The 17,267-nt window shown below is 61.2% G+C and overlaps 1 protein-coding gene across 10 annotated transcripts; it reads right to left on the bottom strand.

Annotated features, from left to right (window-relative positions):
• Positions 1–1,213: 1,213 nt before the first annotated feature.
• SH2D5 (SH2 domain containing 5) lies at positions 1,214–15,625 on the bottom strand. Of its 10 annotated transcripts, none has more exons than XM_044938172.2 (10): positions 15,478–15,625; positions 10,345–10,473; positions 9,990–10,073; positions 9,452–9,526; positions 8,286–8,432; positions 6,855–7,103; positions 6,532–6,706; positions 6,057–6,165; positions 5,290–5,449; positions 1,214–1,882 (listed from the first exon to the last, which is right to left on the bottom strand). In XM_044938172.2, the coding sequence occupies exons 2-10, from the start codon at positions 10,429–10,431 to the stop codon at positions 1,691–1,693; spliced, it is 1,278 nt and encodes a 425-aa protein (XP_044794107.2). In that variant the 5' UTR covers positions 10,432–10,473; positions 15,478–15,625; the 3' UTR covers positions 1,214–1,690. The 10 variants fall into 10 exon arrangements, with proteins under 10 accessions (XP_044794107.2, XP_025134595.1, XP_044794106.1 ...); XM_025278810.3 differs by having other exon boundaries at positions 1,791–4,188; XM_044938171.2 differs by having other exon boundaries at positions 1,791–4,188; positions 6,532–6,703.
• Between the last annotated feature and the right edge of the window lie 1,642 nt (positions 15,626–17,267).

The raw sequence follows: 17,267 nt of genomic DNA, 5'->3' as shown, positions 1-17,267 counted from the left end.
GCGGGGGGCGGGGGGCAGTGGCGGATCCGCGCTGTAGGCGGATCCGCGCTGTAGGCGCCGCCGCAGGACCTGGGCCCTCGGAGCCGCCCCAACCGCCCACTCGCTCGCGCGCACGTCGCCGCGGCGTCCGCGGTTGCTGGGCAACGCCGGGGGCGTCACAGCGCGCGGCTCCCTGACGCCAGCGCCCCGCGCACCGGAGGACCAGCCGCACGTGCTGAAGTTCCCAGCGCTCGTGCTGAAGGCTGGTGCGCCCTCGTGGGGGACCCGCGCTGACTTTGTCCACGTGTCTGCTGACTCAGTGCCAGGCGCTGCCCAGTTCAGTTCAATCGCTCAGTCGTGTCCGACTCTTTGCGACCCCAGGGACTGCAGCACGCCAGGCTTCCCTGTCCATCACCAACTCCCGGAGTTTGCTCAAACTCATGTCCTTTGAGTCGGTGATGCCATCCGACCATCTCATCCTCTGTCGTCCCCTTCTCCCGCCTTCAGTCTTTCCCTGATGCTGAGTCAGCTCTTCGCATCAGGTGGCAAAAGTATTGGAGTTTCAGCTTCAGCCTCCGTCCTTCCAATGAATATTCAGGACTGATCTCCTTTAGGATGGACTGGTTGGATCTCTTTGCAATTCAAGGGACTCTCAAGAGTCTTCTCCAACACCACAGTTCAAAAGCATCAATTCTTCGGCGCTCAGCTTTCTTTATAGTCCAGCTCTCACATCCATACGTGACCACTGGAAAAACCATAGCCTTCACTAGACGCTGCACAGCAGTTCTTTTCCAGTCCGCACAGCCCCAGTTCTGAGAGGTTAACCACCTTGCTAGAGGTGGCCCAGGGGAGCCCCCACCAGGAGATATCAGAGGAGTGGCCTCCCTCAGGGGTTAGAGACTTACCGACAAAGGCGACAGGGACCTTGCTGCCCTTTATCCACATCCCTGTATTGACTCGGAAAGGCTGCCCCAGAGCCTGTCACAGCGCCCCCTGCACCCCCACACCGGGCGATGCCAGAGCAAAGCTTCCCTCTAATGCTGCCCTCTGTATTTATTAAGACTCAAGCTGAAGATAGAAAACAAAAAATTTTGAGGGCCAAAGTCCTTTGGCTGGAGAGGCTGCCTGGCCTCTCCCCCCACCCCACCCCGACCCCAGCACAAATCCCTCTAGAAGAGCCCCACTCCACCCCCACCTCCTCTAGACTCCTGTTTGCACAGAAATTGTCTGCTACGGGCCAGGCACGGCAATAGACGCTGGGAGATAGCCCAGCCCCTGCCCTGCAGTGCACCTATGGTCTAGTGGGGGGAGGCTGACATTTGAAACAAATACTCCACAAACAAAAATCCCATAAATAAAAGAGTATTAACAAACTAAAGGACCAGATGTACTGAATAGTTGGCCAGGATACCTCACCCAGCCTGGGCAGGGGGCCAGGGGGCAGTCAGGGCAGGCTTCCTGAGAGTGAGAGATGGTAAGGTTGAGGAGTTCATCAGTTGAAGGAGAGGAGGGCAAGGAGGCCTGTGCAAAGGCCCTGTGGCATGTTGCGGGAGCAGAAGGATCTACCGATGGCCAGAACATAAGGACTCGAGTCTCTTCCCGACAGGAAATACCCACCGAAGGTTGTAAGCAGGAGTCATTGTTTGAAGCTACCCACACAACTCCTTCAAGACCTCCTGAGCCCCTGAGGACAGGATCTCTGTCTGGTTCATCATTCAGCACCAGCGGAAGGGATGGGTGAGAAATGAAAGCTAAGCAGGCAAACTGGACAAAGCCCTCGCCTTTCAAAGGAAAAGTCTGTACTCGACAGCCCGAAGGAATGCACTTTATTTGTTTCAAGTCCACACAGTAAGGAGAGCTGGGCTACCCAGGTGGTGCTGGTTGCAACAGAGGAGACTGCGGTCTGTAATGAAGACACGGAGGTGTCTGCGCACGTGGGTCAAAAACCTGGCCTTGTTCGTACCATGTGACCCATGAGCGCTGTGTGCAAGGAGGTTTAAGTACTGTGGGGACACTCCCGACACCCTGTCCGCACAGATAACTCGTGCGACAAAATCCGTCCCTCACAGAGGTAAGACCAGTTAGCTGGGCTTCTTAAATGTGCGCGACTCTGGCGCGGTAATCCTGGGCCCACCACCCTCTCCTCGCCAGGGAAATAGGAGGCTGGGGCTTATGAGGGAACAGGGCTTTGCCCGGGGAGGAGATGGCTTTTGGTAGTAAGGGCTGTAACATGAGTCCGGGTTCCCACTCATATTCAGTACAAAACCACTGCTGTGGTTCCAGTGAAAAGAAAGAAAGTGAAGTCGCTCAGTCGTGTCCGACTCTTTGCAACCCCGTGGACTATAGCCCATCAGGCTTCTCCGTCTTTGGGCGTCTCCAGGCAAGAATACTGGAGTGGGTTACCATTTCCTTCTCCAGGGGATCTTCCCGACCCAGGGATCGAACCCAGGTCTCCCACATTGGAGGCAAATGCTTTAACCTCTGAGCCACCAGGGTTCCAGTGAAATGAGCCCCTAAAGGACAGCTTCCTCCTATCTCTTGTGACAAGGCCCCAACCAAGAACCTTTCCTGAGCCGGAGGTTGTAAACTGGGAACACCAGGCCTGAACTTCTGAGGCTCCTCATTCTTTTTATTCCATTGGGGCTGCTCGTTTTTCCAAGAAACACAAGTGTATTACCTTCAAGGCACTACACAGTCACATCCTGTCCCCAGAGAGGGGAGAAGGCAGCCCCCAGACTCACGACTAGGCCTCTGCTTCAGGAGTAGAAGTTCGTCCACCATGAACTTGCTCCCTAGTTTGGGAGACTCATGTTCGTCTGTCCAGTTTATTTATAAAGGGGGACGCCTAGAGCTGTCGGTCGCCACAGGGTCATTTCCCTGGATGGACTCCCCGTGCCAGCCGAAGCCAAGTGTCCTCTGGCAGGGCCCACAGCGGTTCTGCCTTTAGATGGCTCCTCCCTGACCCTCACCCCCAGTGGGGCTGGCCTAGTGACGTGGTCCCTGATAGATGCCCATTAGGGGAAATGCCATCATTGTGGCTGCAGGGGAGGGGGGGCACTTCCCAGGCAGCCACCAAACCCAGACCCAGTGTGGCCTGCAGGATGAGAGGATCAGGGCCTGGTCAGCCCCTTGGAATCAAATGGCCAAAGGAAGTGAGCCTGGGTGGTGGTGGGGGAGTGTCTTGGTGGTTTACGGAGGGTGTACGGGAAGGGATGAGTCTGCGACACCTCTTCTGTGTGAGCAGGAAGCCCAACTCTGTGGTTCTGAGCAGACAGAGCAGCCATCCTAATCTGAGGTTCTCTGGGATCCTCTGCCCCGTCAGCCTGCTCGCACTGCTTTCTACACTCAGGTGTCCAGCTGGGATCTGGGTGACTTGGCTCCTCTCTGCAGCCTCTTAACCCCGCTCCCTTCAGAACTCAAGGGCGGACTCCTCTCATCTCAAAGGACGTGGGAAACAGGCCGTGCTCTGTCTGCCGGGATGTCGCCCCCAAGCTCCACCACGTTGTCCCTGTTTCTCTCACGGAGAGGGTGACTTGGCCCCACACCTTTCTCTCCTGCCTGCCTACACACCTCTCCCTCACGCGTCTGGCTGCCCTGGTCTGGAGCTCTCTGGGGACGCCCAGTCAGGGCCCCAAGGCCTGGCCTCCTTAGGAGAGGGCCCCACCTGCACTGGAACAACCTTCCTGCCCACCTTGGAAAGCCCCCCACCCAGGAGCAAGGTGAGACCCCAGAGAAGGCAAGCATCGAATCACCCGGCAAGTTCTTGGAAGCCTGGAGCTCGGTCTGCCGCACTTGCGATCCTGACGGCCCATGTCCTGGGGAGAAGCCCCTGGCCATCCCCACTCTCAGGGACCCCCACAGGCAGGGAAGTGATGGAAGACTGGTCCCAGGGGCAGTGACTGGATGGAACTGGTGCCCAGCAGGGTGGAAGAGGCCAGAGCCGAGCGGCCCGCTGAGGCTGGGAGCCAGGGTACAGCGGGGCCTGTTGGCATGGGGCCCCGCCTCCTAGCCCAGACCCTGCAGCTCTGCCTCGGACTTGGCATGGCCAAGGGGCCGGAGCGTCCGAGGAGGCCGGCCCTCGGGCCCGCAGTCCTGCTCCTCATAGCCGGGGTTCAGGCGGCCCATGTCGAGGGAGCAGAAGAGGCTCCGCTCCGTTCCCGCGTGGTGTTCCACCAGGGCTTCCAGGCTGGGGAACTCGGCTGGCAGGTGCTGGGGAGGGGGCAGGGCAGGGACTTCAGTTCCAGCCCCCCTTTCCCCATGGATCACACCTCCAACTACCCCACCACCCTGGATGCTGCCTCACTTCAGAAAGGACACTGTACTGCTCCCAGCAGAACCACACCCCTTTCACTCCCCACCCTCGGCATGGACAAGACCGAGGCCCTTAGCGTGCAAATAAGGCCGCACATTTAAAAAGCCGCGCCTGCCATTCCAGTACTCTTGCCTGGAAAATCCCATGGACGGAGGAGCCTGGTAGGCGGCAGCCCATGGGGTCGCACAGAGTCGGACACGACCGAGCGACTGGCCTTCCCCTTTTCCCTTTCACGCCTCGGAGAAGGAAATGGGAACCCACCGCAGTGTTCCTGCCTGGAGAACCCCAGGGACGGGGGTGCCCGGCGGGCTACCGTCTACGGGGTCGCACAGAGTTGGACACGACTGAAGCGACTTAGCAGCAGCAGCCCACCCCAGTCCCTGGAAACGTGTGATCAGGCCAGGACTGCAAACCTAGAAGCTGCGTGAACTTAAACGCAAGCCTCTACCCTCTCTGAGTCAGTTTCCTCCTCTGCTAAAAGACGAGTTAGGGTGTGGGAAAGCATGACTTTTAAAAGCTGTGATTGATGCAAAAATGCGAGGCGTGCCCTAGCCCAAGATTCCACTGTGTTAAGTCGCTTCAGTCGTGTCTGACTCTAAGACCCCATGGACTATAGCCCGCCCTGCTCCTCTGTCCATGGGATTCTCCAGGCAAGAATACTGGAGTGGGTTGCCATCTCCTCCTCCAGGGGGATCTTTCCGACCCAGGGATGGAACCTGCATCTCCTCTATCTCCTGCATTGACAGGCAGGTTCTTTACTACCAGCACCACCTAGGAAGCCCACGACTGTACTTGAAATACCCTACTCTGGTGAGAGAGGGGCCTTAGAGTGGAGCCCGCAGAGTAGAAGTGGGGCCAGAGCCGGAAGGACCAATGACTCAAGAGCTGGATGGAGTGTTAAATAGGGGGTGGGGCCAAAAGGAGTCAATAAGGGGCCTGGGTGAGGTGTGAAGGGGGCGGGGCCTGACGGGGAGGGGCGGGGCTGGGAACCCTCTCACCTCCACGCAGTAGCGGCCCACGTGGTTCCGGAAGACCTGGTGGGGCACGACGCCACACTGCGTCCTCACCGACAGGCACCACTGGCCACTGGCGCCCGGCTCAGGCCACAGCAGGAAGGCCCCAAGCACGTCTCTCCGCAGCAGGGCGAGGGCGCTGGTCCTGGGAGGGCCGAGGCCAGAGGCTGAGGGCGGGCCCCCTTGTCGGGACCCAGCCTCGGTCTGCTGAACAGCCTAATGGACCCACAGTGTCGGAAACACCGTGCCTGCCTAGAGTACACCTTCCACGAAAGGATGCTTTCTGACTGCCTCTCAGAAAGGTTTCCAAGGGCTACCCTAACTGTTGACCCACTAGGGAGAGAGTTTTAAAGAGCGGGCATTTAGGAAGGCCGTGCCCTGTGACAGGCTTCACCTGAATAACCTTATTTGATCCCTTCCACAGCCCTGCATTGAAGGTCTGTTTGTTTTATTTTAGTTTTTCATCTTTTGGCTGCACCGCACAGTATGTGGGATCCTAGTTCCCCCACCAGGATCGAATCCACGCCCCCTGCACCAGCAGCGTGGAAGTCTTAACCACTGGACCAGCAGGGAAGCCCCGAAGGTCCTTTTATTATCCCCATTTTACAGAAAATTGAGGCCCAGGGTGGGGAAGTCTCTGGCCTAAGGTCGGAGAGCCCTCTGACCAAGGGCAGGGATGCACATCTCGGGCCCCCGGGGGAGCTCACAGCCTAGTTGCCCGCCCCTCCCCAAGGGCTGGGCACCACTCCTACCTGGAGATGCCAGCAAAGGCCCAGATGTTCTCTGTCAGGCTTCCCTCGCTCTCTACCAGGCACGAGGGGCCCCCGGGCCGCCGGGGCCAGGCCTCCCACGCGGCAGGAACTAGACCAATCAGAGGGAGGGAGGTGGTCCTCTCCCGCGCCCATCTCCGTTTCACCCCCACAGGCTTCAGCACCGCCCGGGCTTGTCTCTTTACCAAGCCCCCCACTCTCCACCCAGTCTGCAGACATCGTGCTTCCCCAAAGACACAGGCACACCCAGGCACACGCCTACTCACACTCACTCGCCAGTTACAGCACTTCAGCCGAGCCTCCGCCAACAAATAGCACCTGGGCACTCAGCCCCGAACACATCCTCGAGCGCGGAGGCCTGGCACTCACAGGCGTCTACAGTCACAGCCCGCAGACCCTGCCGCTCAGGCCCACCCTCGTCCAACCCACGCCGGTGCACGCGTGCCCGGCAACTCACGGGCCTCGCGGGCAGACAGCTGCAGCTGCGTCTCGTAGGTGCAGGCGCGGTAGGCCCCGGAGCGGAGCACCTTGCTGCGGATGGCCTTCTTGCGCACCAGCGTGGGCGAGCAGTACGGGTTCCCCAGGCGCACGTGGCGGGTGCCCCCACGGCTCGCTGACTCCAGCAGCTCCTTCTAGGGAGGGCCCCGCAGGGGCGCCCAGACTCAGGCCCGCCCGGCCATAACCCCTCCCACGGAAATCCGGCACCCGCCCCCCTCTACCTCCAAACCCTCGCCCTGGTCCCCCGGTCCCCGCCCACTCCCTGGCTGGGGTGCTGCGTACCCCGCTGCCCCCAGACCCCTCCGCTGGCAGCCGCCTGAAGGAGACCAGTGCGTTAACGTTCTCTGAGAGCTGATCCCGGCAGAAGGGTTCCCGTACTAGGCCAGGGGGGCCCCCGGGGCCGGGCACAGGCTTCAGGGGAGCGTCCCCCACAGGCCCCGGGCAGGGCTCGGGCCGCGCCCGCTCCTCCGGGTGCTGGAGGAGGTAAGCGAGCTGGAAGGAGCGGCAGAGCAGCAGGTGAAGGATCTGAACCTGGGGAGGGAGAGGGAGGCATGCTCAGCTGGGGGGCTCCTGGGGGGTCCCTGGGCATCAACCCATGGGCCAGGGGTGCCTGCAGCCCCCTGGCTTGAGGTGCTCTTCCCTATTCTTCCTGAGAAAACGAATACTTACCTCACCACCATGCAGCCTCCCCTCCCATCTTCCTTGATTCATTTAACAAACAGGGAGCATCTACCTTGTTTCAGGCATCATGCTTGGAGCTGGGAATACATGGGCTAAATGCACCGCTAGCCCTCAATTACTAACCCACCTATCCTCTTAGAGGTGTGGCTGAGAGTCCAGGCCCTGAAGTCGCAGGACCTGGGATCTGATCCTGGCTCTGTCAGATAGAAACTGCTGGGTGATCCCTGGGTACCACATGGCATCTGTGTGCCCCTATAATGACATGGACCACGGGAAACCTCCCCCAGGAGAGGCCCTGCACACTCGATCCATCACACATGCATCATCCAGCCCCGACATGGAACTGTGAGCTCTAAAAGTTCAAGGGTCACAGCTCGGCCACCAGTCACCCCAGTAGCCACATAGAGCTCGACACACGGGTGACGGCAGAGGCCTGCTGCCTGGAACCAAGCCCAGGCCCTGCTGTCCAAACGGCCGGCCGCCGCGGCTCCGCTGTTAACAGCGGTCACACTGACTTTGACGTTTAGGATCCACCCGTCCATCCTCTCTCCCCACAGGGGCAAGCAACAGAACAGTTCAAGACCCGGACCCAGCCTCTGCGCTCAAAGAGTTCCAGTGACTGCAGTGAGGGGCAGACAGATGGCAGAGTGCAGTTCAGGTCACAGGATGGCAGAAGGCCGGGTGGTCTGGAGGATTCAAGGCAGCTGAGCCCCAAAGGGCAAGCTGGAATTTGCCAGGATGAGGGGGAGGGGCGTGGAGGCAGACAGAACAGCAAGGGCAAAGGCCTGGCAGTGTGAGCCTCCCGGCCTGGTGCCCATCTCCCAGCCTGGGGCATGCTGAGTCCACTGACTCACTTTGGGGGGTTCCTCCAACGGCAGAGCCACAGAAGGAGCCAGGGTAGCGAGCCGGGGGCGAGGGTGCTCAGGCCAGCTCGCTGAGCCAGCCACGGCCTCGGTCCCTGGGACCCACGTGGACCCACAGCACACCACCCCCCAGCCCCAGTGCTGGGCCCCTGCCCTGGGCCCCAGGTACCTCTCCAGGCTGGCTGCCCACAAAGAGGTGGCAGAAGAGCTTGCTGGCCGGGCTCCTGGGGTTTCGGGCCATGAAGGCAAACTGGCAGTCGGCCGGGCACCAGGTGGCATAGAGGATGCGCCTCAGGGCATGTGCCATCAGGAGCACCTGGGAGGCAGCAGGCCCGCGGCCTCCATCAGACCCACCGCATGGCCCGCAGATACTGGCCAGCACGCGCAGCCCCGCGGGCACCATGCCCTGGCCGGCAGCCTCCCGGGTCTGCCCTCCAGCCTGGGTGCCCAGCTTCCAGGTCTGCCCTGCTTCCAGGCCTGCCCAAACCGTGCTTCCCAGGGGCACCCTCATCCTTTACACGGACCTTGAGCTCGGGGCCCCTGCCCTGGGCTGCCAGCCGGCTGACCTGGGTGGCCATGCTGTCATGGAGCCGAGGGGCAGAGCGTTCACGGCCTGCAGGGTCACAGGGACAGGCAGCGGGGGCCGGCCCTGGGCTTGCACTCCTGGTCTCTGGAGTCAGGTGACCAGGGTTTGAATCCGGGCTGTGCTACTCCCTCTCTGGTGCCTTGGGCGGCTGAGTACAGGTCTCTGAACCCTTGCTGGGATCGGTGTGAAGGAGGGACAGGACCCTTCTGATAGGGCTGTTGGAGGGCGTCAGTGAGACCTCGTGCAGGTGGCACAGGTCCTGACCCCAGGGCCCCCACTGTGCCAGCTCTGGATGTGTTGGCACCACATCTTAGGTGAGTGGCGCCAAGTCATGGGGCACCCAGTCTGGCACGTGGTTAGAGTTCTTTTTTTTGGGGTGGTTTTTCACCCTGTTTGGGTGACCAAACAGGGGCTCCCAGCCAGCCTCCAGCCTCCCTGGCCCTATTCCCCAGTCATGAGAGGCCGGCCACAGGCCCCGACCCAGCCTGGGGACCGGCCCAGACCTCATGGGGTCGGCTGGGCCTGACGCTCAGGCTAGGATCTGGTCCCTGGAGATTCTAGGGCTGGAGGCAGGGGTCGGGTGGGGTGGGGAGAAACTCCTCCGAGCTGCCTTGGAGAGCCCTTGGAGAGAGGACGTCCAAAGGCCCAGGGCAGGCTGAGAAACCAGGGAGGCTGCCGGACTGGGTGCAGGCGTGTCCCCAGGGAGGAGGACACCTGAGGGGTCCTCATCTGCACCCCGGGGCTCCTACCTCACCCTCCCCGCTGTAGATCTTGAGGCCCTGAAGGCTGAATTTCAGGATGACAGCCCGGCGTCGGGGACAGTCCTGGGTGGGAGAGAGGTGGTGGGGGTCGTCGTCACTGCCCGGGCAGGCCCAGCCTGGCCTCTGACCCCCGGGCTGGTCAGCCTGCCCCCGCAGCTGCCAAGGGGCAGAGCACTGGACGGGGAGCCCCCGGGGGGCTGGCGCAGTGTGCATGGCTCCTGGCAGACGAACCCTGCGGCCCGTGATGACCGCCCCCCATATCTCCCACCCGTGGGGCCCAGGTCACGACTGCCCAGGGGAAGGGAGCCCTGGGGCATGGGAAATGTGGCTCCAGGAGCCCGCGTGTGGTCCCAAGGGCACCCACCTCCCAGAGTGGCTTTGGTCCCACCCTTCCCTGGGCCTCACTTGCTCCATCTTTCTGAATGCGGGGCTGGGGTAGACCCGAGGGGCCCAGAGGTCATTCCCAGCCCGATACTCTAGGGCTCTGAGCCCAGCGGGGAAGTGCCCCCCTGCCCCAGCCCCATACCTTCAGTGCCCACAGCTGCTGCTGCACCAGCCACACGCTCTCCTGGGGGTCCAGGTCGTCCACGGGGAAGGAGCCCACGTACTGCTTGGGGGCAGGGGTGGGGGAGTCAGGCCCCTGGCCCCATCCCCGCTCTCCACGTGACCCTCCTCACACACACTCTGCGCTGTGGGGGAGGCTGGTGGGTGGCAGAGGGCATCCCCGGGGGCCAGGCTCCACCCCCCGAGGCCCCAAGGCCTCATTCGCGCTCACATACTCCAGAGCTGGGCTGGAAGCAGCCCTGGGCCCGTGGCTCCTCCCCACCCCCAGGGCTGGCCCCACCACCTCACAGCTCCCCCAGGGGGCCCACCCTACCCACCTGGGCAAACTTGGTGATGCAGCGGGGCCGCTGAGGGGCAGGGCCGCAGTCGGAGGCCCTCCGGCCCCCGGCCCCTGCCTTCTGCATGGTCCCCAGGGCGGCCGGCTTCCCGCTTGGATGGAGAGGAGGCTGCAAAGGGCAGGGTGAGGAGGGCTGGCGCCCAAGGCTGGTGCACAGCCTTGGAGCACCCGTAAGAGGCTCCCCTCCACGTCTGGCATCCAGCAAACCCTGCCTGAGCGCCTGCTGTGTGTGCCAGGCAGCGTCCTGTGGGCTGGGACACGGGACACACCCCGGGCAAAACAACAAACTCCCCGCCTGCCCCTATAGAGCCGATGCTCAGCTAAGCCATCAGTAAGATATGGAACAGGTCAAATGGTGACAAGGGGCTTTCCTGGTGGCTCAGCTGGTAAAGAATCCTCCTGCAATGCAGGAGACCTGTGTTCGAACCCTGGGTTGGGAAGATCCCCTGGAGAAGGGCAAGGCTACCCACTCCAGTATTCTGGGCTGGAGAATTCCACGGACTACCGTCCATGGGGTCGCAAAGAGTCGGACACGACTGAGCGACTAACACAGATGGTGATAAAGCAGAGAGGAGGCCAGAAGGGCAGGCCGGGGGGTGACCACGGCCGAGAAGGCCTTGCTGAGGCGTGAGGTTGGAGGAAGGGGGAGCAGACATGTAGCCAGCTTGTGCAGAGTGCCAGGAGAGGGGGACCCTGGGAGGTACCACCCAAGAGGAGGCGTGTGACAGCGGCCTGAACAGGGTCTGTGAAGGCCCGGAGCAGCTGGGCAGCTGGGGCCCCGAGGCAGAACTTACCAGAGCAGCACCCGGGGTGGGGTCAGCCCAAAACATCACACAAGGGGACTGAGGCGCTGCCCTGTGGGCGGCGGGGAGCCACAGCAGGTGCCAGGCAGGAGGCCTGGAGGCCACGGGGCAGCGGTGGCCCCTGAACGAGGGCCCGGGGCTGCGTCACGGGGCCCTGGCTCCTTCTGCCCAGCCTGACCCCAGCCCCTGCCCAAAGCGCGCCCCAACCAGAGCCAGAACTGCTGCTGAGCCAGAGGGGAGGGTGGACGGACCCAGCCCAGCCCTGGTGCTAGTCTTTCCCGGATCTCCCGGACCTCCCAGCGGAGGAGAGGAGGAACGCTGCCTTCCAGACTGTCCTCAGGGGCAGGGAGCGGGCATCCTGCCCCCTCAGAGCTCAGGGCACAGCTGGTGTTCGGTGAATGCAGTATGAACGCATCCCGCCACCGCGGAGCCTGCATGTGGCAACTGCAGAAACTGACGCCCCGCCACGGAGCCGGCTCTCGGGAATGAAGACCCAGCGCGGCCACAACAGAGATGAAAAACCAGCAGCAACAACAACACACGCATCACGAAACAGAAGGACTGAGTGCCTCTGCCTCAGCCCCAGGACTCGGCTCCCTCAGGCTTCCCTCGGGCCAATTTTAGACATCCGCGTCCGTCCCCCATCCTGGAGGGCTCCGTCTTACCAGGCTACTCGGAATCCGTGCATTTGGGATCAGAGACACCCGGGTCCAAATCCTGTGTGATGTTGCATAAGCTGCTTCACCTCTCTGAGCCCCCATTTCCTCAACCCCAAATGCGGGGTAACGTGCGGCACTGGTGAGAGCTGAATGGGGGCACAGAGCTGCGCACGATGCCCGTCAGGCTCAGAGCTGTGACCAGCAAGTGCGGTCTCGTGGGGAATGTGGTCGTTGTTGCTCAGTCACTCAGTCATGTCCGACTCTTTGCGACCCCATGGACTGCAGCACGCCAGGCCTCCCTGTCCATCACCAACTCCCGGAGTTTGCTCAAACTCATGTCCATTGAGTCAGTGATGCCATCCAACCACCTCATCCTCTGTCGCCCCCTTCTCCTGCCTTCAGTCTTTCCCAGCATCAGGGTCTTTTCCAGTGAGTTGGCTCTCCACGGCAGGGGGCCAAAGTACAGGGGAATGGGGGAGCCACTCAGGAGGGGAACTCAGGGGACAGTGAGGTCTGATTACTGTCAGTACCCTTCTTGCAGCAGGCCACACCTGAGAGACCACCCGGCCCGGGAGGGCAGACGTGCCTGGGGGCCGTGATTCCTGCCAGGAGAAAGCAGGGGTTAGCCAAGGTGCTGGGCAGCAGATGGGTGCGCCCTGGGTGTGCTCGAGCACCTGCAGGAGTCCTGAACAAGCAGGGTTTGGGAGATCGCCAAGAGTCCGGGAATGGCCCCTACCTCAGCCTTGCCCCTGACTGTCAGCCCCAGGCTCAGGCCAGCTGGGGGCACTAGCAGCATGAAAGCGCAGCAGTGAGCCCTTAAAGGGAGGCTGCACAGTCCCCTCCAGGGCTTCCTGGTTCTGCCCTCCTGCTTTCCTGGGCCGTCTCACCTCTCCACTTTTTGATCCTAATTCTTTTTCACATCATGACCATTACCTATTGTCATTTTACGTTCAAATACAGCAAGGTTAGGGTGTCGCGCAGAAGCTATGTGGCCCTGGTTCCAGGCACGGAGATGGGGCTTCCAGGGAACTCGACCTTCAACACATCCTGGGCTGGGATGCCTGGTGCCCGTAGGCAGGGGTGGGGGTGAACAGAGGCAGCAGAGACCAAAACCCAAACCAAATGGGGCAAAAGGGAGAGAGGGAAGGAACAGGATGAAAAGACGGGCACACCCAGACAGCATATTGAAAAGCAGAGACATTACTTTGCCAGCAAAGGTCCGTCTAGTCAAAGCTATGGTTTTCCAGTAGTTATGTACGGATGTGAGAGTTGGACTATAAAGAAGGCTGAGCGCCGAAGAACTGATGCTTTCAAACTGTGGTGTTGGAGAAGACTCTTGAGAGTCCCTTGGACTGCAAGGAGATCCAACCAGTCCATCCTAAAGGAGATCAGTCCTGAATATTCATTGGAAGGACTGATGCTGAAGCTGATGTGAACAGCTGACTCACTAGAAAAGACCCTGATGCTGGGAAAGATTGAAGGTGGGAGGAGAAGGGGATGACAGAGGATGAGATGTTTGGATGGCATCACCGACTCAATGGACATGACTTTGAGCAAACCCCAGAAGATAGTGAAGGACAGGGAAGCCTGGCGTGCTGCAGTCCATGGGGTTGCAAAGAGTAGGACCTGACTTAGTGACTGAAGAAGAAGAAGAAGAAGCAAGAACAGAGGAGTGAGAAGAAAGACAATGGAAAGAGAGACAAGGGAGAGAGAGGAGGAGGGAGAGGCGGGGCGCAGGGAGCACATCTCGCATCTCACACCCCGCCTGACCGCCGCAGCAGCCCTCAGAAGGCGGGGGTGGACAACTGGAAGGAGGCGCCGGCCAGCCATGTCTGAGGCTGCAAACAGCCTCCTCCCCACATCCAGAGCCGCAGCTTTCTTGGGGACATCCCAGGGTGTAGGCTGTGGGGGTGCAGGGGGGAAACCAGGCCACTGGGCCCTCTTATGGGTCCCACTTCACCCCCACATCACCTGATCCTTCTTCCCCCAACCTTGGAAAACTGGAAGTTTCTCCCTCCTACACCCGAGGGGTACAGTAGCTTTCAGCCCCAGACTGCCCAGGGACCAGGGAGGGGAGAGGCTCACCGAACCCTGGAAACAGACCCGCTGACCTATTCCAGGCACAGACATGCACGGATCCCTTTGATCAGATCTGTTTTTCTTAGGTTTTGCACAGGAGCCTGGCTCTGGGCCAGAATCATCCTAAGGGGACACATTTGGAACAAGGCTGGGGCCCTTCTCTTGCTCCTCTGATGTTTTCCAGGTGGCCGCTTAGAGACCGGGCACCGGATGGGCTGGCTACCTCGAGGGGCAAGGACGGGGGCCTCTACTGCGCTGTACTGCAGCCAAGTGGCATCCTAAGGAGGGCCCACCTTCCAGCATCACAGGAGACCCCTCAGCCTGCAGACTCAGTGCTTAGCAAATGGTGGCTCAGAGGCTGAAGCCACCTGCCCAAAGTCACACAGCAAAATGGGAGCTGGGAACCCATCGTGGGTCTACAGGGCTCTTCCCCCCTCCCTGCCCCCCCACCCCCGCTATGGCAGTGCCCACCCCCAAGAAAGCAGGTGTCCACCTCCTGAGTTTGGTGGGTCCCAGCCTACCCAGGGGCAGTGAGGCGAGGAAGCAACAGCAATGGTGCTGGGGGTGGATGTGATCAGCTGCTCCTCCCGCTGCCTGCCTCCCGGGCCGGACAGCCTGGGGCTGCCAGAGGCACTCCAGTCTCACCACACTGTCTTTGGCTCCGCAGCACAGAAGAGCCCCCTCCCTACCCCCAGGACAGCCCCCTACCCCCAGGACAAGCCCCCGCCCCGTGCCATCCCTGCTTGCCGTGGGCCACAGGGTGGGAGAGACTAAGGTCAAGACCGTGGACGGTGGGGTCCCCACGAGGTTGGCTGATGTAACCAACATCAGCCTCCATGTCCTCAAACAGAGAGTGGGCTTAATGATAGCAGCTGCCTTCTGGAGTTGTTCATCTATCTGTTCCTTCTGAGAACATTTCCAAGCGCTACGTTCCAGGTGAACAAAACCAAGTCCCAGCCCTCAGCAAGCTGGCTTGAGGAGGGGCGGGGGTGGATACTGGAAATCAACATTTCAGCGGGGCTGAAGCGACTTGGAGGAAAATACGGCAGAGCGAAGAGGACCTAGGATCTGCGTGCGTCTGTGTCGGTTGGGGGGGGGGGGAGGGGGGAGGTGCCAACAAATACAGTCTCGTCTACCCGCGCAGACGACATGAAGAGCAAAGTGCTGTTTTCAGGATTAAAGTGGGACCGAAACCAGATGCGAGGCGGTACAGAGCGCTCCGCAGCGTGGGGAATTATCCCTATCACTGTAATGCCCAGGGTCCCCGGCCGGCCCCGGGGGCGGAGAAAGTCTTGCTCACTCCCCGCTCCCCGACAGAGGGGCGAGCGAGGCAGGATGCTAGCCAAGAGGATGGTGGAGGTGATGGACGGTGATGGTGGAAGTGACAGATGATGACGGTGATGAGCGAAAGGGACAGACAGGCGTCTCCCTATCCGACACGCGCCCCCACCCACCCACCCAGCCACCCACGCAGCCACCCACGCACTCCAATCTCCACCCCCCGGGACCGAGTCTCGCTCCCGCCGATCCGCCAGTCCCAGGCCCCGCCCGGCTCCCCGGGTGCTCACTCACCGCGGGCTCGGGGTCCCGTCCCTGCCGCTCGGCGCCGCGACCGCGAGCCTGCAACACGCGCCCCTCCCCTGCCTCCTCCGACTCCCGGCGCAGCCCCCACGTGGCCGCAGCGAGCGGCTTCCGCAACACCCGGCCCTTGGCCTCAGCCGCCCAATCGGCGCCCGCGGAGCCGTTCCGCACGCCCGCGCCGCCCAATCAGAGGCCTCGAGGGGCCCTGGCTCCGCCCCCTTCGTCTCCGCCCGGGCGCTCCGCCTTTAAGCCGGGGGCGCTCACGGCCGCCTAGGATGCCTCCTTCCGGGCCGGTGGGGGGACCTGAGTGTTGGAGGCCTTGCCGATGGTTCCCCACTCCTGGGGCGGCTTTCCCCTCCCTCCTCTCACCCTCCACCCCCACTCCACCCCACCCCACCCCCCGCCATCCCCGCCAATAGTTCTTTTTCCCTTCTCGTCATCTCGGTGGCGGCTGCGGCAGCACCTCCTCCAAGAAGCCTTCCCTGACCACCACCGTTGACCTCACCTCCTTAAAGCGCTCGCCACTCCGGCCCATCAGCCTGCCTAACCCCTCTTACTAGAGGGCCCTCGGCCCCTGCCCGGAGGCGCCTGTCTCCCCAGTGCGCCTGGCCAGCAGTAGGCGTTCGGGGCTTGTCGTCTTGATGGGTGAATGAAAAAGGCGTCAGGATCCGGCCTCTGGGGACCCCCGGCCAGTCTCAGCCCTGATTCCCTCAGCCCCAGAGAGGTGGGAGGTGTGGCGCAGCCCTTTCCTCGCCCTCCTTCTGCCGGCCGTCCTGGGCCGTTCCTTGTAAGAGATTTAACTGAGCTTGCCCAGTCGGCTCTGAGAAATTCTGGGCAGTTAGCTCTACGGGCCGGGGTGGAGGGGTGGGGTGGGGCGCATGACCCTGTCCTTTGGGTTACATGAAAATCCACCGAAATGGGGTGAGCAAATCCAGCCCAGAGTGTCAGCACAGACCCTATGCTAAGTTGCTTCCGTTGTGTCTGTTTTGGGACAGCCCACCAGGCTCCTCTGTTCATGAGGTTCTCCAGGCAAGAATATTGGAGTGGGTTGCTATTTCCTTCTTCAACAGACCTTGTATGAGCCACAGAAATAAATAGCAAGCCCAGTTCAGCCCAGTCTTTGGAATGTATGACATCTGAATTCTGCAGAGGTAACGCCAGTAGCTGCCACACGGCAGGAAAGAAGGGGCAGCAAAGGCAGGCGGGCACCCTGAGGGAGGTGGGTGGGCACCGCTGAGGTCTGAGTGCCTTAGGGGAGTGGGGGAGGAGGCAGGCGTGAGCCCTGAGGGCCTGCTGGGCATCGCTTCATCTCCCCAAAGCTTCCAGATGCCTTTCCAAGAAGGGCAGTGGTGAGGTGTGGTGCTTAGAGACTTGGTCCCAAATATGGACACTTCCTGATTGCACAGATGTGGGACCTGAATCACTTTAATCTTCTAGCACCTCATCTGGAAGTTTTACTAACACCTGACTCCTAGGGAAGTGACGATTCCCATGTGTTCAGTTCAGCCGCTCAGTCATGTCCGACTCTTTGCGACCCCATGGACTGCTGCACGCCAGGCCTCCCTGTCCATCACCAACTCCCGGGGTTTACTCAAACTCATGTCCATTGAGTCGGTGATGCCATCCAACCATCTCATCCCATGTGTTAATGTGGGCAAATTGCTCAGCACCCTACCTGACCCACAGTGAGCGAAGTGCTCAGGGGGTACTAGCTCTGTTCCTCTTGAGTTGCTTTTCCATGTGACCGAAGGGCAGATGCTAAGTGCTTTGGAAAACACTTC

This window comes from Bubalus bubalis, chromosome 2 (assembly GCF_019923935.1).
Source record: "Bubalus bubalis isolate 160015118507 breed Murrah chromosome 2, NDDB_SH_1, whole genome shotgun sequence".
In the NCBI taxonomy this organism is placed as follows: domain Eukaryota; kingdom Metazoa; phylum Chordata; class Mammalia; order Artiodactyla; family Bovidae; genus Bubalus; species Bubalus bubalis.
This window is presented reverse-complemented; position numbering and strand designations above follow the sequence as displayed.

Excerpts from the sequence above, each read along its gene's own strand:
- SH2D5 (XM_025278810.3), bottom strand. The coding sequence starts at position 10,431 with ATGCAGAAGGCAGGGGCCGGGGGCCGGAGGGCCTCCGACTGCGGCCCT. Across the intron at positions 8,433-9,451 it reads TCTACAGCGGGGAGGGTGAG|GTGCTCCTGATGGCACATGC; the intron begins GTAGGAGCCCCG and ends GCTGCCTCCCAG. Across the intron at positions 6,707-6,854 it reads AGGGGTCTGGGGGCAGCGGG|AAGGAGCTGCTGGAGTCAGC; the intron begins GTACGCAGCACC and ends GGCCCTCCCTAG.